The sequence below is a fragment of the Vipera berus genome (assembly GCF_964194415.1).
Source record: "Vipera berus genome assembly, chromosome: 2".
Taxonomy (NCBI): domain Eukaryota; kingdom Metazoa; phylum Chordata; class Lepidosauria; order Squamata; family Viperidae; genus Vipera; species Vipera berus.
In genome coordinates, this window is record NC_138203.1 from 74,233,065 (window position 1) to 74,256,949 (window position 23,885).

General features: G+C 38.3%; 1 protein-coding gene across 5 annotated transcripts in view; it reads left to right on the forward strand.

Annotated features, from left to right (window-relative positions):
- The window catches only part of KDM4C (lysine demethylase 4C), a 218,205-nt gene that overhangs the window by 51,626 nt on the left and 142,694 nt on the right, over nucleotides 1–23,885 (forward strand). For 4 of the 5 annotated variants that reach the window (XM_081319370.1, XM_081319372.1, XM_081319373.1 and 1 more), the window contains exon 9: nucleotides 8,565–8,702. In XM_081319370.1, the coding sequence (XP_081175496.1) occupies nucleotides 8,565–8,702 (138 nt within the window). Of the gene's footprint in view, nucleotides 1–8,564; nucleotides 8,703–9,051; nucleotides 9,111–23,885 lie in introns of all 5 variants that reach the window. The other variant, XM_081319371.1, reaches the window with a different exon arrangement.

Below are 23,885 nucleotides of genomic sequence, written 5' to 3' on the forward strand. Positions count from 1 at the left end.
TTCATTTCCAGAAAGCTCCATCTCATTTCCTTATCCATAAATTTCCAGAAATTAGTGGATCTTTCTTTTTAAAAGTGCCATCAATATATAAAAGTATTACTCTTTTTATCAAATTGCGGTACAGATTTGGATGGGGAAGAACAGGCTCCAGCTCAACCCGGCCAAGACTGAGTGGCTTTACATACCGGCATCTCGACTTGTCCAAGAGGTTCCATCTTTGGTTATGGGAGGAGAGGTGTTACCTCCTGTTGATAGGGCACACAATTTAGGCGTCTTCCTGGACTCACGACTCAGTTTTGAAGATCATATTGGAGTTGTGGCCAGGGGGGCATTTGCCCAGGTTCGCCTGGTGCGCCAGTTGCGCCCCTATCTGGACCGAGATGCCCTACGTACGGTCACTCATGCACTCGTTACCTCTCGGATGGATTACTGCAATGCTCTCTACATGGGGCTGCCCTTGAAGACCACCCGGAGGCTCCAGCTAGTGCAGAATGCGGTCGTGCGGATAGTGATGGGAGCATCCCGATACTCCCATATTACACCCCTCCTGCGTGAGCTGCATTGGTTACCGGTTGTCTTCCGGGTGAGATTTAAGGTGCTGGTACTTACCTTTAAAGCCCTAAATGGCCTAGGCCCTGGATATTTGCAGGACCGTCTGCTGCCGGGGACGACTTCCCATCGCCCAGTGCGCTCACACAGAGAGGGCCTCCTTAGGGTGCCTTCGGCCAGACAATGTCGGCTGGCGACCCCCAGGGGGAGGGCCTTCTCTGTGGGAGCACCAGCCCTTTGGAACCAACTCCCCCTTGAGCTCCGGATGGCCCCGGATCTCCGGTCCTTTCGCCGCGACCTCAAAACTTTCCTTTTTCATCAGGCTGACCTGGATTGACGACGGGTTTTTAAAATGTTTTAATTTTTAATTGTTCAGTTAATTTATTTTGGGGCTGTTTATTTAATTCCTTTTAACTTTTGTATTGTTGTTTTTATTGTTAGCCGCCCTGAGTCCTTCGGGAGATAGGGCGGCATATAAATCCCAAAAATAAATAAATAAATAAATAAATAAATAAATAAATTGCTTCTATTGCACAATGTAATTTCTGTCTGCTGTTTTGTGATTTTATATTTATTGTATTGTAAGCCATTTACATTAGGTGGGATAGGAATGTTTTAAGTAAGTAAACAGTGGCATGGCAGACAAATAGTTTATTCCAGATTTCTCCAGTATGGACGACCATTTTAAATTGGAGAGGTGGAAGTTGTAGTCCCAGGTGTTTGGCAGACATTGCACTTTGCTCTCTTAGGAACTCTTAGGTATTTACAATTGCTGCAGGAATGCTTGGGATAAAGATAAAATATTAAAATATTTGATCTCCCATTTTTCCCAAATACAACATAGATGCATAAATATATAATATAGAGGTAAGATTGGGTGTCCTGTTGAATGCAAACTCTGTGGCAGCCTCTAAAAAGAGAGAGGTATCTCAATATAAAGGAAGAAAAATAAATAAGAAAACTTAAATCTTTCCTTAGGTTTGAAAATAATATAAGACTACTGCAAAAACATAATGGTTTCTGTTTCATTCCCTGCCTTATAGTCTTGGAGAGGTAGTTGAAAACATTTTTAAAAATGACTAAGTCTAATTGTAGAAGAGCTGCAATTTTCTTACAATAGGTATATGAGGATCAAAGCCAGAAAACATAGAAACAGAGCCCCAAATCAGCCAAGAATGTTATCAAAACACAATATGGCTTTCTTCCATATGTAGGAACAAGAAATGAGCTGCAAGAGGTTTGTTACCATGTATTGGTGGAAAAAAGAAATGTAAGATTTAAAACTGCAGGCCACTTAATAGAAAGCTTGATGGTTCAAATCTGCAGTAGCTATTGTTATTAGGGCTTCTTTTATCTACAGTAAATCAGCTTATATATCCAAATTAAGTCTGTTGCTCCTGAGTATGCATTTGAGTTTATAAAGAAGAATTAATTGCTAAATTGAGGACAATGATCTAACAGATATGAGTTGTTTCAACATCTCTTTAGAATGTCTTCAGCTTCTTTTTATGCAGGATACCTCTACGCTATTTAGAGATGTGAAATCAATAATGAAAGAATTACAGCCAAACATATTTGGATAACTTTTTGTTGGGAGGAATTCTCCCATTCAGGGTCTTCCAGCCAGGATTCTCACAAGCAGCCCAGAGGAGAACAAATAGAATGTGAAGCCAGCTATTGGAAAGAGAGGTTTAATCACGGAGATTAAAGTTGAGTGACAGTTCAGCATGAATCCCTGGCTACCTAGACAGAATGGTCCTCAAGCATTATCCCTTTTCATGGTTTCCAAAATTGTCATTTCTGATTGATGAGTTTAAATTTGTATTTTCTGATTTGTTGGTCAGTGTCTATTGTTGGGTTAATTTCTTTCTCAGTTCTGTCTAAAAGGTGTTAACTTTTGCTCCAGGACCTTTTGGTGTTTCTATTCTAATTCTATCAATCCTAATTGCTGTTAGCCAGTTCTGGATTCCTTGTTTAGCCTCAGGCTGCCACTGAGTCAGACTAGTTTGTATTGGGTTCTTCCTGTATTTGCCAAGGTATTTTTTTCTTTGGGGTGAGGAGGGGGTGTCCTGCTTTTATCACTATATAATTGTTCATTGTAAGTATAAAATCACTAAACAGAATCAGTATTTCAGCACTGTTTATGATGTGCCATCAAATTGGTATCGATTATTAGTGACCACATAGATTTTCTCTATATGACAATCTCCCTAACTTCGTCTTTCTGGTCTTTCAATGGTGTGCTGATTGCCATTGTAACTGAGGCCATACACCATTCATGCCCTTCTATTTCTTTTTACCTTTTCTAGTGATAGAGATTCCTCCAAAGATTTATACACATTCAGTGGCTTTAATTATATTACATATATAAATACACACCACGTTAGTTTTTGTTCCTCTCCGAATATGTCATATACTGGCTTTTATTTTATATTTTGTTCGTATTCTACAAGCTGAAATAAAAGAAACATTGGAAAAATCATATAAATGTCAAGGATACTGGCAAAAGTATTCCTTTTAATGTTTCCAAATTTGTTTTTCATAAGCTGAAGGGTATAGAGCATGCAAAGTTTGTCATTTTACAGTATATTATTTTGTTATTTTATGTTATTTTTATTTCATTTCATTTTATTTTATTTAAGGTACCTGAATCTCCCTAGAATTCTCCCTAGTTTCTCATTTAAGCATTTCAAATAGTTATGTAACTTTGTACCACTAGGGAGCAGTCAATACTAAACTGGAGTTCTAATTAATATACCTCTGTGAGAATGAGAATAGCGGGAGTCAGGCTATGATCTCTTGTGGCTTAGAGTGATAGAGCTGGAAACATGCTGAACACTGATAAGCCAGCCTACACCTACCAGGTGACAGCTGAACTGCTGGTTATTGCCACAGCACACCTGCTAAACTGTCATCAGTGACGGTGAATGACAAGATAAATTTGGGAATTACTGGCACAGAAAATGTTTATACTTCTGTGCACTCACTTTTGTGTTCTTAAAAATAAAACAATCCAATCACAATCTCAGCATGAACATATGGCTGTTGTGTGTAATCCCATCTATATTGCTTATGCTTAGATATAGCGTGCGACTGCTACCTTTAATGGGGCTGTAAGGAAACAAGGATTTATATAAAACAGCTTTACGGTCACTTCTTTTGGGGTAAGCTAAGTTGGTGCTAGGTTCTTTGATGGTCTTTTACAAAGAATTTTGTGAGGCCTCCTATGGTGATTGTATGAAGATCATACTATCATATTTCATTGGGCAAAGGAATATATGATTGATCTTATTGGGGCTTGATGTGGTAGATTGTGTTTGGGAGATGAGGAAACAAGAAATGATTAGGATATAATCAGTGAGATTATTGCTACTAAGGGTGGAAGAAGTTAACTTGTCCACCCAGGAAAAAGAGGAAAACTTCAGCCTATTTGTTACAGGGAAAGGACATGTATGCTGACTGACATACTTCCTTTCATATTGCAGTGTGATTAGGGAATTCATAGAGAAGGGCAATCATATTCTTCTATCCTAATGTGGTATGCTAGTAAGGCATCTAAAATAATAATTAAAAAAGCTGAACTAGAATGTATTATAGAAATCTCCTATATGAAATAGATAAGTTAAAAGATAAAATCAGATAACCTTTATTGTCATTTTTTACTCTGGGCACACTGGCGCACATTAAAAATGAAATTCTGTTGCCTGCTCTCAAAAGAAAGTATATACAGTATCTATCCATAGACATACATAACGCACATATACAAATGCTACATACATACATGTATGTATGTTTGTGTGTGTGTGTGTGTGTGTGTGTGTGTGTGTGTATATGTGTATTTTAAAATTAGTAAAATTAATGAATTCCGGGATATAAAGTAGCCTTTTTATTACTAAGCTTTCGTCAGCTAGCTGTTGACATCATCAGAGTTAGGGCTGAAGATTAGGAGATTTTACAAATACACTTGTGTGACCGTTTTAACGGTCAAGAGATAGAATGTACATATGGCATGCTCGCAACCCGCTTGTTCGCATTTAGTCCCAATAGTTCCAGCTTTTCTCATGTGATGCAGAAAATGCAGGTGGTGTTGTGCCTGCTTCACCAGTGTCTCACTGTTGAGCGACCAAGCCAGCGCCAAAATTAGATCATGGACCTCTTTGTCATGGGCTAGTCTGACTCCTCTGCATATCAGAGGGTGAAGCCTGGTTCATCAGATTGTCAGGACTCAACAATGATCTGAGGCAATCTGAATCTCACTCAGCGAAACATCAGCAGGAGCAGGTGTCAGAGGAGTCGGGATGAGGGGCCACCTCCCTGTAGGGCATCCAACTCAGAACGTATTAGCAGCTTAGAGAGCTAAGCAGAGAAGAAAGACACTAATGCTTGTAATTGAACCATACCTACTACATCTGGCCCGTTTTAAAACAGCTGCCAGCAAATATGTCTGTTTTGGAAACAACTTACTAACTTTGGATCAGCATTCTTATGTCTTTGCTTTCCCTTTGCTCTCTGACTCAGACTGACTGATTGCTGTCTGGGTGTTTCCCTTGAAAGTGTACCCCGTTTGTTCCTGGTTGATTCTAAATTAACTCAAAACTGCTATGATGTAGCCAGCTCTATCTTGCTTCCCTATATTTTCCCTATATTTTTGAGGGTATGCATCTATGCACAGCTCTCTGCCTGCCTTACCACTAGTCAATAAATTATAAATTGATCTATCATATTTTTCTCAGCTTGAAATAGTACATTGGTCCAATTAATATCGGACCTCAAACATATAAAACATATTCTAGATCATCTGATGCTCTGTATGGGTAGAACCAGTAACATGAAACTGCAGACAATCAGTGTAATTTATCCACAGACTGATCCTTCTCTGGTTACTTGTGATCTAATTAAAGTGGCTCACCCTAGGTACCTGATGGATCCAATTTTCTTTTTAAATGAGAATTCTGTGGTGATAAAAAGTAGTGAAGAATGTTTCTATCTCTGGATAGAGAATTTGTCATTACTGTTCTGATTGGTGTTTTTTGTATTATGCACAATTGCCATCACTAGAAAGCTGGGGAGGTGGAACAAAGCATTCTACATTCTTCATAGATAAAATTATTCATTTAATTGATTTTTAGTACATGGCAACCACTTGTCATATTATTTTGGATACTTTTGAATTTGTAAACCTTTGATGAAGTAGGGAAAGTGCCTGTATGCTTGCTTGGCTTTTGCATCTTAATATAGCCCTGCAATTAAAGGAAGTAATTAATACTTCCTTACAGGAATTGTGTATCACTCTCTGCCTATAGGATGAAGCCAATATTAAAGAAAAATTCTCTTGACTTCAAAGAGCTTGAGAATCAGCTGGTCTTAAATGTGCCATCTCTGGTTGAGGTAATTGAGAAACAGTTGTTTTAACGGGATGATAAATTATCTGGACTCATTTCAGTTAGACCAGAGGTAGGCAACCTTGGCTCTTTTATGACTCGTGGACTTCAACTCCCAGAATTCCTGAGCCAGCATGGCTCAGCTTGGAAACCTCTCCCTTTCCCCTCAGCCTGGCTGGCTCAGGAATTCTGGGAGTTGAAGTCCACAAGTCATAAAAGAGCCAAGGTTGCCTACCCCTGAGTTAGACTGTTCAACTGGATATAAAGTCATACTATTTAACTAGCTTGATGGTTAAACTATTTTGGAAATTAGAAGTGTTTCCATTTTCTCTGATCTCATGGGAGGTTTTGAGGTGCTATCAATATAGTGGTATTACTGAGCTCTACTTCTTGCCATTTAACTTTTAAGTAAATGGCAGCCTCCCTTAGATTAAGTTTGATAATGGACTGAATAAGGATGAAGTTAGATTCTGATAAGATAAAGATTATATTGGTTGATAGGGAAATATTCTCAGGCACTGAAGTTCAGCCTGCTCTTGCTAAGATTATGTTTCCCCCTTATACAGGTAATCCTTGACTTACAACCACAATTGAGCCCACAATTTCTGTTGTTAAGTGAGACATTTGATAAGTTGAGTTTTGCCCCATTTTATGACTTTTCTTGCCACATTTGTTAAGTGAATCACCGTAGTTGATAAGTTAGTAACTCAGTTGTTAAATGAATATGGCTTCCCCATTGACTTTGCTTGTCAGAATGTTGCAAAAGGTGATCACATGACCCAGGGACAATGATCATAAATATGAACCAGTTGGCAAGCATCTGAATTTTGATCACATGTTTATGAGGATTTTGCAAAGGTGGTAACTCTGAAAAATGGTCATAAGCCACATTTTTCAATGCTGTTGTAATTTTGAATGGTCATTAAATGAACTGTTGAAAATTGAGGAGAAGTTGTAATCCATAGATGCTTCTTCACCCTAGCTGTCTTTCAGCTTCCTAATAACATAGTGGCAAAGAACACGTTTGTACTCAAATAGATCAACTGTGTTCCTCAGCTGTAGTTAGAAGTTACTGATACCTTTCTTATACCACACCCTAACATGTGTTTTGTATAAGGCTATTCTTAAAATGTATCCAGTGCAAAATGCAGCAGGTTGGTTGCTGACCTTTATAAAATTCAGAAAATAGACCCAAATGAAAACTGCCACTATTAGTCAGTTGTTTTCCAGGCACAATATAAAGTGTTGCATTTTATCTTGAAAATTATAAAAAAAACCTTAAGATCTAAATATCTAAGACACCACTTTTTAAATACTTTTACCTGAAAACTTAGATCAGTGAGAGATACCTTCTTAAACATTTTTTGGAAAGTTTGCTTGAAAGAAACTGCTCTGCTGTTGTTTCTAAGCCTTGGAGTGCTCTGTATTAGCCGTTATGCTTAGATCTCTTTTACTGCTTTTAGAAAAGGAATCAATGGTTTCTTTTTCAGTCAAGCTTTTGCTGTTTGAATTAACAATGTTTTATTATGTTTTGTTTGAATGTCCTCTAAGCAGGAAGATGGGATAGTAATTGTCATTGTCCTCCTCTTCTGTATAACTTTTTTGTTTGAGGTCATAATGAGGCTCGCATGCAGATACATATATGCTTATGGATAATGCACGTTTTCATGCATAAAACTCTCTCATCACAGTGTTGATTTTTTCACTTCCTCCTTTTTCCCATTCTTTTGCATGTTAATTTCCAAGTATCGTGTTGTAATTAAATGATTTTTGAAATTGTAGCAAGAACAATTGATTGTTTTAAAGGCCAAAGGAGAAAATGTATTGTTTCTAAAGTGTATATTTTAAGACTATTATTATGGTATGGAGCATAATGAATCTACCCTTGTCATGAGTCTTTCCATGGTTTATGTATCTTTCCTATGCCCAGATTCAAAATTTGCTATTATCTGTTTTTGGTTAAATATGCTTTAGCTGTTTTGCCATCCCAGGAGAAGTTGTAATTAACTCTCTTAAGCACTGTGATATAGTGGCATATAAAATAATGGGTAGAACGTTTATTGAAGATTGCCTTTTGACTTAGTTTTTAAAATGGATCCTTGACCTCTTGTTATCTATTTTAGCACTGAGTGATTGCGAGGTTGTTGGAGATAGCAATCTGGCTATATAAAATTATGTGTTTTAATTCCTGCTTTCTAATATGGAGAAGATACTTTATCTTGATGTCTTAGCAGCTGGTAGCATATATTTGACCTTGGGTGATCTTTAAGATTTAAATGGAATTAAGGCAAAAAGTTAAATGGAATTTTACTCCATTAGTATTTTGGTGGGAGACCAGGAGGGTAGGCTAGAGTGGGCACTTGAACAAACATGACAAGAAAAAACAACAGGAACTCATTTTTCTATTGTTGATATGTTACAGGAATATGTTCATACAGCCAGCTGAAATCAACACGGTTTAAGGGAATCTTTATCTGTTTCTCATGTCAAATGTCCCACTTGGCATATCTATTATACAGTCCACACAGAAATACTGAGAATAGAAAAGAACAGAGAGGTAACATCGAGAAAAACAAGGAATCTATAGCCATATTCAAGAGATTCTCATTTATTGTCCTGGTCTTCTTTTTTTAGATCACGCAGGAAGCTGGAGAGTTTATGATCACTTTCCCATATGGATACCATGCAGGGTATAATCATGGTTTCAACTGTGCAGAATCAACTAACTTTGCAACAATTAGATGGATTGATTATGGAAAAGTAGCTAAATTGGTAAGTCAAATTATATTACTGATAACCAAGTTATCCAAAGAATGTGTTTTAAAAAAGAGAATTTTAAAAGAAGAGTGTAGTAATTTCAATAAAAGCAATTTATACTGAATAAATATTCTGTGTAATATACAGAATTAAGCATTATTAAGTATTAAGCATTATTAAGGATTAAGGATTACAAGTAAAATAATCAGATATTTCAGACATTTCCTACAGTAGATATAGCTATTAAGGCATGCACACTTTGTTAGAATTGGCTCATTAAAGTTATTGTGATTTTTAAAACAATAACAGTCTTTACAGGTTTATATTTTTATTAATTCCAACACTTCATCTGAATTATTTTCAGAGTTTGTTCATCTATAATGGTTGCCTTGCTATGGTCTGATCAAGTTTCCTCAGAAATAGGTTCAGTGAGGTTTTCTTCTCAGAAAATATATAGTATTTTGTGATTTCTAACTGAGAAAATTTCTCATTTTCATCTAATTAATGATTTATTTGGGTAAATTCTTAAAAATTCAACCAAATATTTTGCTGTTTTGATAATTTTAACTTTCTGTTATATCTATGTAGGAGCAGTATCTATATACTACTAAAATTCTTGTCATGATTTTTAACTGGACAAAATGGTGCATTGTAAGGCAACAATTTTTGAACCAAGGTGTCTCAAAAGGGCTAAAATCTGGAACCCATGAATCCCAAGGGAATGACATTTGTTAATGTTGTGGCTTTTAGGATTCTTGTTTTTCCAAGAAGAATATTGATGAGATTTCTTGAGTGTCTTAGCCTAGCAGTATTAAATGAATCATTGGGGGACGGTGAACAGCTATCAACAAGATGGGAATATATTATCAACAACTTTGACTTTAGCAGTTAAAAGGTTTAGTTCAGTATGGGACTTGGACCAAAATTCAACATACTGACAGCCACTTTATGTGCTGTAAAATTTAGTATCAGCCAGCCAGTTGGTAATCTAAAGGCTGTACGCTCCATATAAACAAATTGTGAGTTTACCTGCCCTCTTTAGATGAGAGAGATTAACTCTCAATTAATACTGTCTAAACCTTCAACCACTTTCTCAACTTTAGCAACTTGCCACAGTTCCTCATTTCAGGGTCATAGGATCTCCTGCCCTGCCTATTCTCACTGTGGATCCAGCCTAATGCCTCAAATGCTAACAGTATTCACACATTTATGATTGAAGTATTTTACAAAGTTGTATGAATACAAACATAGAAGGATGGCTGTGAAGAGAAGCCATTAGTTCAATAAGCAAATGAGTAGAGAAATAATAAAGCACACTGTCTTTGTATTTTCTAACTTCCAGCCCATCTTTCCTTGACCAAATTTTCTTAGCACATGAGGAAAATCATGGGCTTCCATCTCTGCTTTTTGGAGGCAGCAATTTTTTTCCTTTTCATCTGTATTGTCTGCTCTAACTCCTGTTCTGTGGATCTGCATTGGGTCTTTACTTTGTTAATTAACTTAATCTAGAAATGCAGATGTGAGCACATCCAGCATTACACTGTAGCCATACATTCTAGGAAAGTTTTGTATGGTATTTTTTCAGGAAGCTTATCTAGCATTACTGATTTCACTGATCAGTGCAGAGTTCCACAGAACACAGCTGAATTGGAAAATAGGGCATTCTCTACAACTATAAGTTCTACATTAATAGCATATGTTTGCCAGTTACAGCCTACATATAGTTTGTTCTCTTTCATTAATGTCATCTCCCTTCTCTGCACAATACATCTAATGAAGATATAGAGGAAGTCTGATATTAAGATTTTAAAGAAGGGCAGATAGGATGTTTTCTCAGAACTTTCTAGATTTTGTAAATATCTAACGGAGTCTATCTTCATGTTAGTTGGTTAGAGATGTATTTTTCTATGGACAACATTTTGACATATTCTGCTTGAGTGCATTTTGTAAATGTTAGTAAAACAGATGATACAGTGACAATTATTTCATGTTTTGTGCTAGGGCCTTCTTTAATTTGTGCTTAGCTTGCAATATTTGTGCTGAAGTTGGAGCTATATGCAGGCTTCTAAACTGCTGAATATATATGTTTGCAAACTTTGTGATTATCTTTCCTGTTTTTTAAAAATCAAAAGTTTCCTTAGAAATAATTACCTTTCAAAAAAATACTTTGATCCAAACAGCAAGTGGCAAGATCTTCCATAGCAGTTTGCACACCATTCAGCCAGACAAATAACCTCTCTGCTAACAAGATCTCATTCTTGTTTAGTTTGAGATTTAGTTTGTATATCATCATCCAATCCATTGATTAAACACTTCTTCCTCAGTTGAGTGTAATGAAAAATTGTTTTGTGTCAGGAGCATACTGCGTCATTACACAGGATAATAGACATTGGTGCACAGAGATGTCATCATCATCATCATCATCAACAACAACAACAACAACATCAACATCACCATTCTAGCCATTGTCTATCCACTGCAGGGTGAAGGCCTCTTTTGCATGTTTCCAACCAATAGGGTCTTGAGCTTTCTTTTCCAATTGGGCCCGCAATACTTGCTGATGATGTCACTCCATCTTGTTTTAGGTCTCTTTTGTGGATGCTTTTTATCAAGTGGAATCCATTCTATGACTGCCTTAGTCCACTTGATGACACCGAGATGTGAAGGAGAATAAAGAAAAAGTAAAGAAAAACAACTATAGGGATATGCATCAAGTGTAGTGACAGGAAGAGATATACAATAATGGCAGAAAGAAAATAAAAAAGCAGTGGAGTTAAAGAACTAGGAAATGAGGTGGAAGACTACTATAGTCCTTACTTACCACTATTGGCATTGGCAACTCTGTTGCTAAGTGCCATGGTCACTAAGGGAAAAATCACATGACTGCACCAGACTTACTATGTCACTTCTGCTTTTGTTGTTCAGTGAATCATTGTGAGTGTTAAATGAGACATATAACCATGGCTTGCGATTTCGGTTTCACGTTCTTTGCTAATTCTGCTTGTTGGAAGCTGACTGTGAAATTTGCAAATGATAATCACATGACTGTGAGACACTATAAGTCTTGTAAATGTGCAGTGATGACAAAGCGCCCAACTGGCAGTCATGTGACTATGAGATGTTGCAATGGTCGTAAATGTGAGGATTAGTCACAAAGCTGTTTTTTCAACAGTCGTAACTTTGGCCATTAAGCAAGGAGGCATTGAGGGAAGTTTACCTGTATTACATATATCAGTCTTGAAGTAATATTTTTTCATCAAACATTATTTCCTTTAAACCTATTGGATGTTTAGCATCTATTTCTGTTAATATCAATCTGAGGTAAACAGTTCAATATATTTATATGGTAGACAAAGACATTTGTCTAGGGATTGTTCTTCCAAGCGATTTTAAAAATTCAAATACCAAGAAAAATTCAAATACTTTTATTTTTACAAATTTCCATTAATAGAGCCTCCAGTTAATTGAGTAGTCTGTTAAATTATCAAGTTAATATCAATGGTAATAGTAATGCATGTTAGCAAAAAGCTAATACCCCAAAAGCTAATACAATCCTGGGTTGCATAAACAGAGGCATAGAATCAAGTTCACGTGAAGTATTAGTAATGCTTTATAAACTCTAGTGAGACCACACCTGGGATACTGCAACCAGTTTTGGTCACCATACTACAAAAAAGATGTTGAGACCTTGTAAAAAGTTCAGAGAAGAGTAAATAAGATGATCCAAGGCCTGGAGACTAAAACATATGAAGAATGGCTGCAGGGTTTGGCTAGTCTAAAGAAAAGAAGAAATAGGGGGTGACATGATAGCAGTGTTCCAGTATTTGAGGGGCTGCCACAAAGAAAAGGGCATCAAACTATTCTCCAAAGTACCAGAGGGCAGGACAAGAAACATTGGTTGGAAACTGATCAAAGAGAGAAGCAACCTGAAATTAAGGAGAAACTTCCTAATAGTGAGGACAATTAACCAATGGAACAGCTTGCCTTCAGCAATTGTGGGCACTCTATCACTGGAGGTTTTTAAGAAGTGACTGGACAGTCACTTTTCTGAGATGGTATAGATTCTCCTGCTTGAGCGGGGGGCTGGGCTAGAAGACCTCCAAGGTCCCTTCCAGCTCTATTCTATTTCTAGGAAGCATGTAGAATACCATTCAATCTGAGGAAACATTATCTAGCAATATAATTGTCAATCATTTTATCTTGTCTAGCCATGGGAGGTTTTTGGTAAAATCATTACCTTCTCTCATGTACTATAAAATAAATCATTTGCTACTAAAATGATCATCTGCTTCCAACATCATCTTCTGTTGTTGCTGCCCAATATATTTGCTTTCTTTAGTTGAGAGCTGGAATGACCTTATTGCTATGAGTGACCCTGTTGGGAGTGTATATCCTTGCCATATATCCCCAGAATTCTTCACTAATCCCCCTTGGGACCACCGTCTTCATTGTGATGAAGAACCATAGCAGAACTTGAGGGGAGATTAGAAGAATATTTTTCTACATTGAGATATCCTTTAATTTATGTTTTCAAAATACCATATAGCCATAACTAAAATATAGCAGTTAATGGTCTTACAGTTATTATTGCATAATGCTGTTACACTACTTGCTCTGTAATGTGTCCTTGAGGTAACTTTATATTGATTTCAATATAAAGTACTTTTTCGATCATAAATCTGCATTAATCAAAACTTCAGTGAAAATAATCCCAAGTGGTGAGTGAAGTAAATCAAAACTGAAGATCTTATTCAGAGGAAATAATGAAGAAACTGGTATATATCACCTCCATCTTCATCATTTGAACTATTAAAGTTTAAAAGAAAAAAAAACTATGGCATAAAAATTCAAAGTATTTATACCATCTATAATTACCACAGATGGAGGGCTTGAATAGTTTTTGCCTATAATTATAAATTAAATTTAAAAATATCAATTTTATATACTACCTGTTGCTTTATTTTAATACATAACAAAAGGAAATATATAAATTTTTGTTAAAGCTTTTAGGACAGCTCAAAATTCTCTCTGAGATTATCTCCTATGATCTGCTATTAAACTGACTAGTTCCCAAAAGGAGCCAGTGTTATACTCTGAAATCATGGCAGCTAAAAATGATTAGCTTGTTGGTGAGATGTAAGCCCATAATTACTCATCCATATTCTGCAGCAGTAGCTGCTTAAGAGACCTTTGTTGTGTGGGTAGGTTAGATCAAAGTGCTGGCCTGCAGGTTGTATTTCATTTTTCCCCCTTTGGTGGGATGAAGTGCAGTTGTTTTGATGTTAGGTTTGATGGATTTGTTTGCCACTGCATTCATTAGCTTCACATCAAAAAATTGACAGGCTGTTAAATGAAACTTTGGCTTAGATTTTCAGCTTGACTGTTTGGAGACATTTGTGCAGATATTTTATATTGGTGCTATGCAACCTCAAGTACTTATGACTATTTCTAAAGCCAAGGAAAGTTAGTTACTATGTTGATTTCTTTGACTTAAAAAAAAGAATTTCTTGCCCTGCAGATAATTAGGTTTAGCCTGTGGTTTCTAAACAATAAATGGGATTTATAAAGTTAAGATTTGTAGTAGTATGGGTTATGTTTGAAATAACAAATGACTAGGTATATCTCATTTTCAGTGGGAAAAAATTCAGCCAACAAACAATAAATGTGTTTTTATAAAATAAATGATTTCCAGAAATACACGAGATTTGGTACACAAAAACATAAGGCAAAATTTCAGTGTGACATAAATCAGCTTTTGTTTCAGCAATGGGATGTGTCTCCTTCCTTGCAGCCAATGAAGATATAGGTTCTCAACTTTGACATTCTATGCCATTCACATTTTCAAAAAACCCCTAAATACCAATATATCCTGCCTCTTTTCCACCTTCTCTTAGAAGCCTTCTGGAGAAAAGAAAATGCTAATGCCCAAACTTTTTTAAAACTTGAAGGCAGAAAAAAATATATTTACAAGGTAATGAAAGAGAGAGAAAAATTGACAATTTACATAATGAGGGGAGGTAAGGCGAGGGGGGAAAAATAGAAATCAGGAAATTAGGAGACACAAATTAGAAGATTGCAGAATTCCCAGATGTGCATTGGGGGTTTCCTGGCTGGTATTTTGGCCACTACCCATTCAACCACCACTTCCTATGATTAAAAAAAAATAGGGTTAGGGTATTGGTAGGTACTGGTATTCAGAGTGTTGTTATTTTTTAACACATCTGATATCGTTGCAGGATTCCTAAACCTGTTATTCAACTTATATTACTTTTTTCTCTACTCCAACTGTTTTTGTATGACAGGATGGTATAGAAATGATAGTATTACAATTGAGAAACATTTTTGTAATATATTCTAAAAAATCAATTGCAACAAGAGTGGGTGGTAATTAGTAAATGGATTTTGCTTTTGCTTTTCCCAAGCTTATCAGCAAAAGTTGTAAATATATGAATGGCATGTGTTTAAAATACTTTTTTTTTGGATAAATCTACAAAATATGTCTTTTGGCTTCAGTGATAATTAATTTGAAATAATGCTTTTCAAGGGCAAATATCTAATATTAGTTTGTGGAACATAACTCAAAATTACCTACTCAAACTAACTTTTATACTTCAGTTTTTCTATCTAACACCTGAGATTTTGTCAATCCCTCTAGCAATCAGTGTAGTTCTTTTTTTTTCTGGCAAGCCTTTACTTACATACTGCAATGTGCTTGTTGTATACACAGAAAGGATTTGCTTGTTAGATGTATAATATGATAACTGGGATAAAATTCTCACAATGCAGATTGGATAATTTTTTAAAAAAAAATGACCAATCAAGATTATTTTTATTTTTTGTAATAACCATAATTAATAACATAGCAGCAGCAGATAAAGTCCATAGACTCTCTGGGTAGGAGGTAAAGGGAGACACTAGTTTTGTAATTCTGAAGAAAGTAGTGAGAGCCTGTGGATACCACTGAATAAAACCTTAATTAAAAACAGTGTATTATTTATTTGATTTATACTGTACTCAAGGGAGTTAGCACAGCTAAGAATTTTAAAATGTAAAATTAAATTAATGCTAAGTTTTATAGGACTGCAGAAAGGGGTCATATACTTTTCTTAATAGAATAACAGAGTTGGAAGGGACCTTAGAGGTCTTCTAGTCCAACCCCCTGCTCAATCAGGAAACCCTATACCACGGGTCGGCAACCTGCGGCTCCCAGCCGCCCGGTGCGCGCGCACCTCTTCTAACGGGCAGTGGTGTGCGCGCACCTCCCCAAACCTTTGGAGAGGTGCGCGCGCACCTCCGCGCGAACAGGCAGCGGCGCCGCTTGTTGGGAAAGCTGCTGCGGCACGTTTGCAGGCTGCCGAAAGTGGCAGCTCTGCAAACAGGCCGCGGCAGCTTTCCCAACAAGCGGCACCGCTGCCCATTCTGAAAGGTGCGCGCGTACCTCCCCAAACCTTTGAAGAGGTGCGCGCGGACCTCCGCGTGAACGGGCAGCGGCGCCGCTCTTTGGGAAAGCTGTCGCGGCACGTTTGCAGGCTGCTGAAGGTGGTAGCTCTGCAAACGGGCCGTCGCCGTCGCGCAACCGGGAACCGGTTCCATCACACATAAAAAAAATGGCAACTGTGCGCGTCCGCGCATGCGCAAGGAAAACCCGTTTTGTGCATGCGCAAAACGTTTTTTGTGCATGCGCGTGCATGGACACACGCACGCGGCTCCCACTTTTTTTATGTGTGATGGAACTGGTTCCCGGTGGCTCTTTTCCTTTTTCAGGTTGCCGACCCCTGCCCTATACCATTTCAGATAAATGGTTGTCCAATCTCTTCTTAAAAACCTACAGTGTTGGAGCACCTACAACTTCTAGAGCAGGGTTTTCCGACCTTTTTGTTTTGGTGGCCCAGTGGGAGAGGAAGGGGCAGGTGCCTTATGCATGCATGCGCAAACATGAATGTGGCCACAAGTGTGCGTGCATGTGCAAACAGGCTGTGAGCATGCACATCATGCAAATGGGGCTGCGGCAGGCGTGTGAGGCCCAGCGATGGAAGCACCTGTGTGAGGCTTGTGGCACCACCTCCTCCAGGCTCGCGACAATGCTACCACCAGCACGTGGCACACACTGCAGCCTGAAGTGATGCCACCCCAGCGCAAGGCTCATGCCACCACCCTGTGCGAGGATTGTGCCGTGGCCTGCAGCGATGCCACCCCCAGTGTGAGGATTATGCTGCTGCCCGCGCACGGGGGTCATGCTGCAGCCTGCAGTGATGCCGCCCATGGCATGAGGATCACACCGCTGCCCCGTGAGAAAATCATGCTGCGGTCCACCTGCCACTTGCGACGCTGCTGCTGTCTGCCCAATACTAGCGGTGCTGCCACTGCCAGCATAACACTTGCGGCAAAAGTGGAATGAGGGGGGGTGAGCATGCACACATGCGCGTGCACTGCCCAGCTATTCATGCTGCCCAGTGGCCAAGAGGTTGGGGACCTCTGTTCTAGAGCAGACATGTCAAACTCATGACGTCATGTGATGTTGCACAATGTATTGGGATGGTTTTGCCATTGCCGGCAATGGGGTGGGCACAGCTTCCGGATGACATGTCCGGCCCATGGGCCGGCAGTTTGACACCCCTGTTCTAGAGGCAAGTTGTTCCATTGATTAATTGTTCTATCAGAAAATTTCTCCTTGCTTGGTTCCCTCCTTGATTAGTTTCCATCCATTGCTTCTTGTTCAGCCTTCAGGTGCTTTGGAAAATAGGTTGACCCCCCTCTTCTTTGTGGCAGCCCCTTAGATATTGGAACAATATCTCAAGAAACCTGCTCTGGACCCAGCTATTTTAAATAATTTTTGTCCTGTCTCCAACCTTCGCTTTCTTGCGAAGGTTGTTGAGAGCGTGGTGGCATGGCAGCTCCCGTTGGTCCTGGAGGAAACTGAGTATCTGGATCCGTACCAATCGGGTTTCAGGCCCGGGTACAGCACGGAGACGGCATTGGTCGCACTGGTGGATGATCTCTGGCGGGCCCGGGATAGGGGTTATTCGTCTGTCCTGGTCCTATTAGATCTCTCAGCGGCTTTTGATACCATCGACCATGGTATCTTGCTGCGATGTCTCCGGGGGTTGGGAGTGGGAGGCACTGTTCTACGGTGGTTCTCCTCCTACCTCTCGGGCCGTTCGCAGATGGTGTTGGCAGGAGGACAGAGGTCAACCCTGAGGCCCCTTGATTGTGGGGTGCCTCAGGGGTCGGTCCTCTCCCCCCTCCTGTTCAACATCTATATGAAGCCACTGGGTGAGATCATACGTGGTTTCGGAGTGAGGTATCATCAATATGCTGATGATACCCAGCTTTTCATCTCCACTCCGAACCAACCCAGTAATGCCCTCGACGTGATGTCCCGTTGCCTGGAAGCGGTATGAATCTGGATGGGGAAGAAAAGGCTCCAACTCAACCCGGCCAAGACCGAGTGGTTCTACATATCGGTATCTCATGTTGTCCAAGATTTACCATCTTTGGTTATGGGGGGGAGGTGTTGCCTCCCATTGATAGGGCGCACAACTTGGGCGTCCTCCTGGATGCACGACTCTATTTAGAACATCATATATGGAGTCGTGGCCAGGGGGGCATTTGCTCAGGTTCGCCTGGTGCGCCAGTTGCGCCCCTATCTGGACCGAGATGCCTTACGTATGGTCACTCATGCACTCGTCACCTCCCGTATAGATTACTGCAACGCTCTCTACATGGGGCTGCCCTTGAAGACCACCCGGAGGCTTCAGCTGGTGCAGAATGCGGCTGCGTGGGTTGTGATGGGAGCATCCCAATACTCCCATATTACACCCCTCCTGCATGGGCTGCATTGGTTGCCGGTTGCCCTTTGGGTGAGGTTCAAGGTGCTGGTTCTTACCTATAAAGCCCTACATGGCTTAGGCCCGGGATATTTATAGGACCGTCTGCTGACAGGACTTCCCATCGCCCTGTGCGCTCACACAGAGAGGGTCTCTTCAGGGTGCCGTCGGCCAGACAATGTCAGCTGGCTACCCCCAGGGGGAGGGCCTTCTCTGTTGGGGTGCCTGCCCTTTGGAATCAGCTCCCCCGAGAACTTCGGATGGCCTCAGATCTCCGGTCCTTTCATCGCGACCTAAAGACATACCTTTTCCAACTGGCCGACCTGGACTGAAGACGGGGGTTTTAATTTTGTTTTAATTATTGGTTTTTGGTCGGGCTTTGTAAATTTAATCTCTTTTAATATTTGTATTATTGTTGTTTTATTGTTGTTAGCTGCCCTGAGTCCTTCGGAAGATAGGGTGGCATATAAATCCCATAATTAAATTAAATTAAATTAAACATTGCTATCATATCCTCCTCCTAATCCTTCTTTTCATTAAGCTAGGCATAACCACTTCCTGCAACCGTTCTTCATGTTTTAGCCTTCAGGCCCCTAATAATTTTTGTTGCTCTTCTCTGCACTCTTTTTTATATCGTTGCACTCGTTTTTATTTCAATAACTAGATTTATATAACTGATATTTCAAGAAAACAATAATTGTATTTGTATATATAATTTTTAATATTTTAGAACTATAGTACCATTTTATGTTACTAGTGGTGTTATACATTTGGAAATTCTATATAGGTATTTGTTTATATTTTATTAAATATATACGGTCACCTAACTTTATAATGAGCCCAAATTTCCCATTGCTAAGCAAGACAATTGTTAAGTAAATTGTGCCCCATTTTTTGACTTTATATGGTGGTGACGAAAGCTGGATACAATATTCCATGTGTGGTCTTATATATGGGGAAGAGTGTAATTCTGTAAATAGAGAATTACTGTAACAAAACTCTGTCTGTAGTTCTTGTCTATCTCTACACTCTTTGGAGTACCTAAAAGTTGGATAGTAGATATTAATGTTAAAGCTTTGGTGAGCTTATAAAGGTATAGCCAGTTCCTCATATAAGGTTATCTCAAAGCATTGAATTTCTAAAAAAAATCTAAAATCTAAAATGTTAATTTGAATCTAGAAATGAATAGAGAACCTGTGAATTGTTCAAATAAATCGTAGATCTGAAATATTGCAGTTCTTCTGGCTGTAACACTTTGCATCAATTGCTTGTCTTCATGGTAATCTCAGTTAAAAGGACAGTATAATAATGCAGCCCAAATGTTAATAGGGTGTATGGTAATCAAGCAGCTTTCTCAAGGTACAGCTGACAGAATCTCTAGCTAGTATTGGACAAGTTGTAAGGCTCCCTGGAGTGAACTCAACAAAAGTTTGCCAAATATTCAGCATAATTTGACTAGATAGGAATCTTAATGCAATAGTGGTGAATATCTGTAGTTTGTGTGTAGGAGGAGGGTGAAGGTTCGTTCTCTGAGCTTGTGGGTTGGTTTATGAATGTTTTCTTACCAGGCTAGGTAGCATCTTCAGCAGCGTTTAGGGGATGTCAGTGTTCAGGTGTGGGTGTGTCAAGTGAGGGTCTTGTGATGGGTCAGCTATGAGTCATCAGAGAGAGGTTTGTGATGAGTCTTGTGATATTAATCAGGTGAGGGTCATAAGGAGATGAATTGCTGATGGGAGGGGGATGGATCAGGTGTGAGTAAAGGAATCTTTACTACAGTAGAATGCAGCTTGCCAGATACTCAGCATGGTATGACTAGATAGGAATCTTCATTGCACAGTAGGATGAAGCCACTTAAAGAGTTGATTAGACTTATACCCATTAAGGTTAGTTATGGCATTTCTTCTTACTCTGCTTCTCAGCCTTTCCCATGGGGACAGAGCATATATTGAGAAGATAATTCTTCTAAATCTTACATGGAAGGGATGCTTACACCATCCCTCAAGACACTTGCACACATCTTCAAGATCAGCATATTTCCCAACTGTTAATTTTTTTCTTATCTGAATTGTTTAAACTTGCTTGCCTTCACCCATCCTCAAACTGCTTCTGAAACCAGAGTACTATTGCTAGTGAATGATTTAAAATGCAGTAACATAAACAAACTGATGCAGTGATTGTGCTACCTGGTTGGATAAAGAAATGTCTGCAAGTCAACAACCAAACTCAAATGGTATTAAGTACCACACACAAACCAATATTCTAGGGTTTCCATCACATTGCAGGTAGAGCTGCATTTTATTGCCTATTCATGAAACTTCAGGCCAAATTTTGGGATAATCCACTTTACAGGTAGTCCTTGTCTTATGACCACAATTGAACCCAACATTTCCATTGCTAAGCAAGACAGTTGTTAAGTAAGTTGTGCCCCATTTTTGACCTTTTTGTCACAGTTGTTAAATGAATCACTACAGTTGTTAAGTAAATAATGCAGTTAAGTGAACCTGACTTCCCCCATTGACTTTGCTTGTCGAAAGCCATCTAGGAAGGTTACAAATGGTGATCACATGATCCGGGGACAGTGCAATTGTCACAAATACATGCCAGTCGCCAAGCACCTCAATTTAGAGCATATGGTGGTAGGTGTGAAAAAGTCATAAGTCACTTTTTTCAGACCATTGTAGCTTCCAACAGTCACTAAATGAATGATTGTAAGTTGAGGACTACGTATTTCCTGTACAAATATTTTGCTTTGCTAGTGAAAGAAATGTATTAACCTGACATTTGGGTATATAATATTGATTGCTGTTACAGGACATTCTTGTATCTAGAACAGGGGTGTCAAACTCAATTTCACTGAGGGCCGCATCAGCATTGCGGTTGCCCTCAGGGGGCCAGGTGGGCATGGCCAGGGTGGGCGTGGCCTACTGGGTGGGCGTGGCTAGAGTGCATATGGCCTACTGGGTGGGCATGGCCAGCTCTACATTGTTCGCATCAAGGGCAGGAGTGGGACAGATCTGAGGGTCTCTGGCAGAAGGAGGGTCTCTGGGCCAGGGCCAAGGCAGAGGGGGCCATTCCCTCACTTTTTCCAGGATGGCTTCGCGGGCCACACGAAACCACTTCGCGGGCCGGATCCGGCCCCCGGGCCTTGTGTTTGACATGTCTGATCTAGAATATATAGGTAGGCATTCATACTTCAAATATCTCAATATTTTACATGTTTCCATTTCCCAGTGCTTGTGAATAACTACTTAGCTTGCAGTACAAACATAACTCCATTTATTCTTCTCTGTCTCTAAGAAATTAGCTCAAAGAATAATTCTGAAAAATGTAAACACATATTGTAGTTACTGTAAAAGCATATGTATATTTCAATTTCTGAGGCTGAAAAAACATCTGTATATGACTTTATTCATAGATTCCATAAGGCAAAGTGGCTTTTATATGATAATATAAGGTTGTTATATACTAAAAATTCAATAATTAAGTAACATGTCAGGATAAGGTAATGTGAATATATTAATACAGTTTAAGTTGCTTTTTTAAGTTGAAACAGTGGAAAACTACAAATAAATCTGTCTGGATAGATGCATGGATTTTTATTAAGAGTGAGAAACGTACATGCTACATTATAGCTAGTATTAAAGAAAAAATAGCACATCTATCTTTTCTCAGTGAACATTAATAGATGTTGGATTTATAAACTATTGAAATGAATGATATTTTTATGGAATAACGTAGAATTATTCATTCAGATTTTTCAATGTTATTTTGAAATTTCAACTTTAAAAAAAACAAATGTCCCAGATTGGTATTTTATAATTTAACTTATGTTTTTTATTATTATTATGTATACTTTCATTTTGCTTGTATTTATGTTAAAGGGGAGTTAAAGCACATTATGAACTTGGTTATTTATATAGTTGGTTAATGTTAGTTAGATTATGATTATTATATTTGTAACCCGGTACTCAGCTCTGGGAAGTGGGGGAGGGAGAGGGGGCGGGTTTGGGGTGGGTTGGTTTTGGGGATTTTTTGTAACTTTTATAAAACTTTTCAATAAAAAAACCCAAATCTATGTGCTTTGTTGTGTATCATAAATACCAGATCCTTTTGTATACATATATTAAAATCAATTGGGAAACTAAGAAAATGGCATCTGAAATATTTTATAACTTAATAGGAAAAAATAGTAAATTGTATCTTCTAGAAATCTTTGGCTGTATTCACAGTTGCAAAACCTAATTAACTGTGTATATAAATAAAAAGTAGAAAGTATTATTTTCTTAAACTGAATATTGGATTTGTGGGCTAAATTGTTGTCATATGAATAGAAATAATATGATCTACTTTTATATGGTGTATTTGAAGCTTAAAGTACTGTAACATTTCATTTCTTAAGATAAGAAACATACTGGACAGATTTTCTGCAGACTAGCAAATTTGCATGAATGCTTTTTAGAAGTAGCTTATATAAGAAACTTAAGAATTAAGTTTCTAAAAACTTGCAGTTCATGAATAGTTTATAATAATCAACATATCTTCATAACAGTTTTTGAATAAAATTGAGAAGATTTGCTTTCATTGCATATACTAATAGAATTTGAATTGCAGTTATCTGGGCTTCAATTGCCATCCTTCCAACTGGTGTATCCAACCGTTTTTCTTCCCTTAATAGAAGTGGCTACTTATTAAAATGAATTTTGGTGAGCACAATAAAAACCTACAACCAGTCATATGCCATGTCGTTTACATTACAAATAAATTAAATGCCTGATAATCATTTAGTACTTCTCTGAGGGTTAGGCTTTGAAGTTGCTTTGTTTATTGCTTTTATTTTAAATCATGGAAAAATAGCTCAAGCTATAATATTTTTATCTTCTCTTAAGAAACGTGATCTTTACCCCACACTGATTGTAGCTACTCTTAATTACAGCAAACAGAAATAAAGCATTTTGTAGGCTATTTTTTCAGTATATTGTTATTCTGGAAGTTGGATTGACCCTTCTGTTTCTTCGTCATTTTTGTATCCCTGTAAAGCATGTTGTTTGCTCTTCATTTATATTGGTCTGAGGAATAGACTATTCTGCTATCATCTTCTGAGGAAGTGCTGGAAATATCATTTAAAGGTGGTGAATGTTTCTTTTCTCTTGAGAATCGGAACTGCATCATACCTTAGTAATATAGGATTCTAAGAATATTTTACTATACTTTTTATTGATGGTATTTTCTTCCCTAAATAAACATTTTAAGACTGTTGGAATTGCTTGCTGTTTCCAAGAAAGTAGATTATCAGCTGATACACAGTCAAGATAGCAGCATTCAATTTTATCAGCATCTTGCCAAATGACTACAGTCCTTAACACATTCTAGT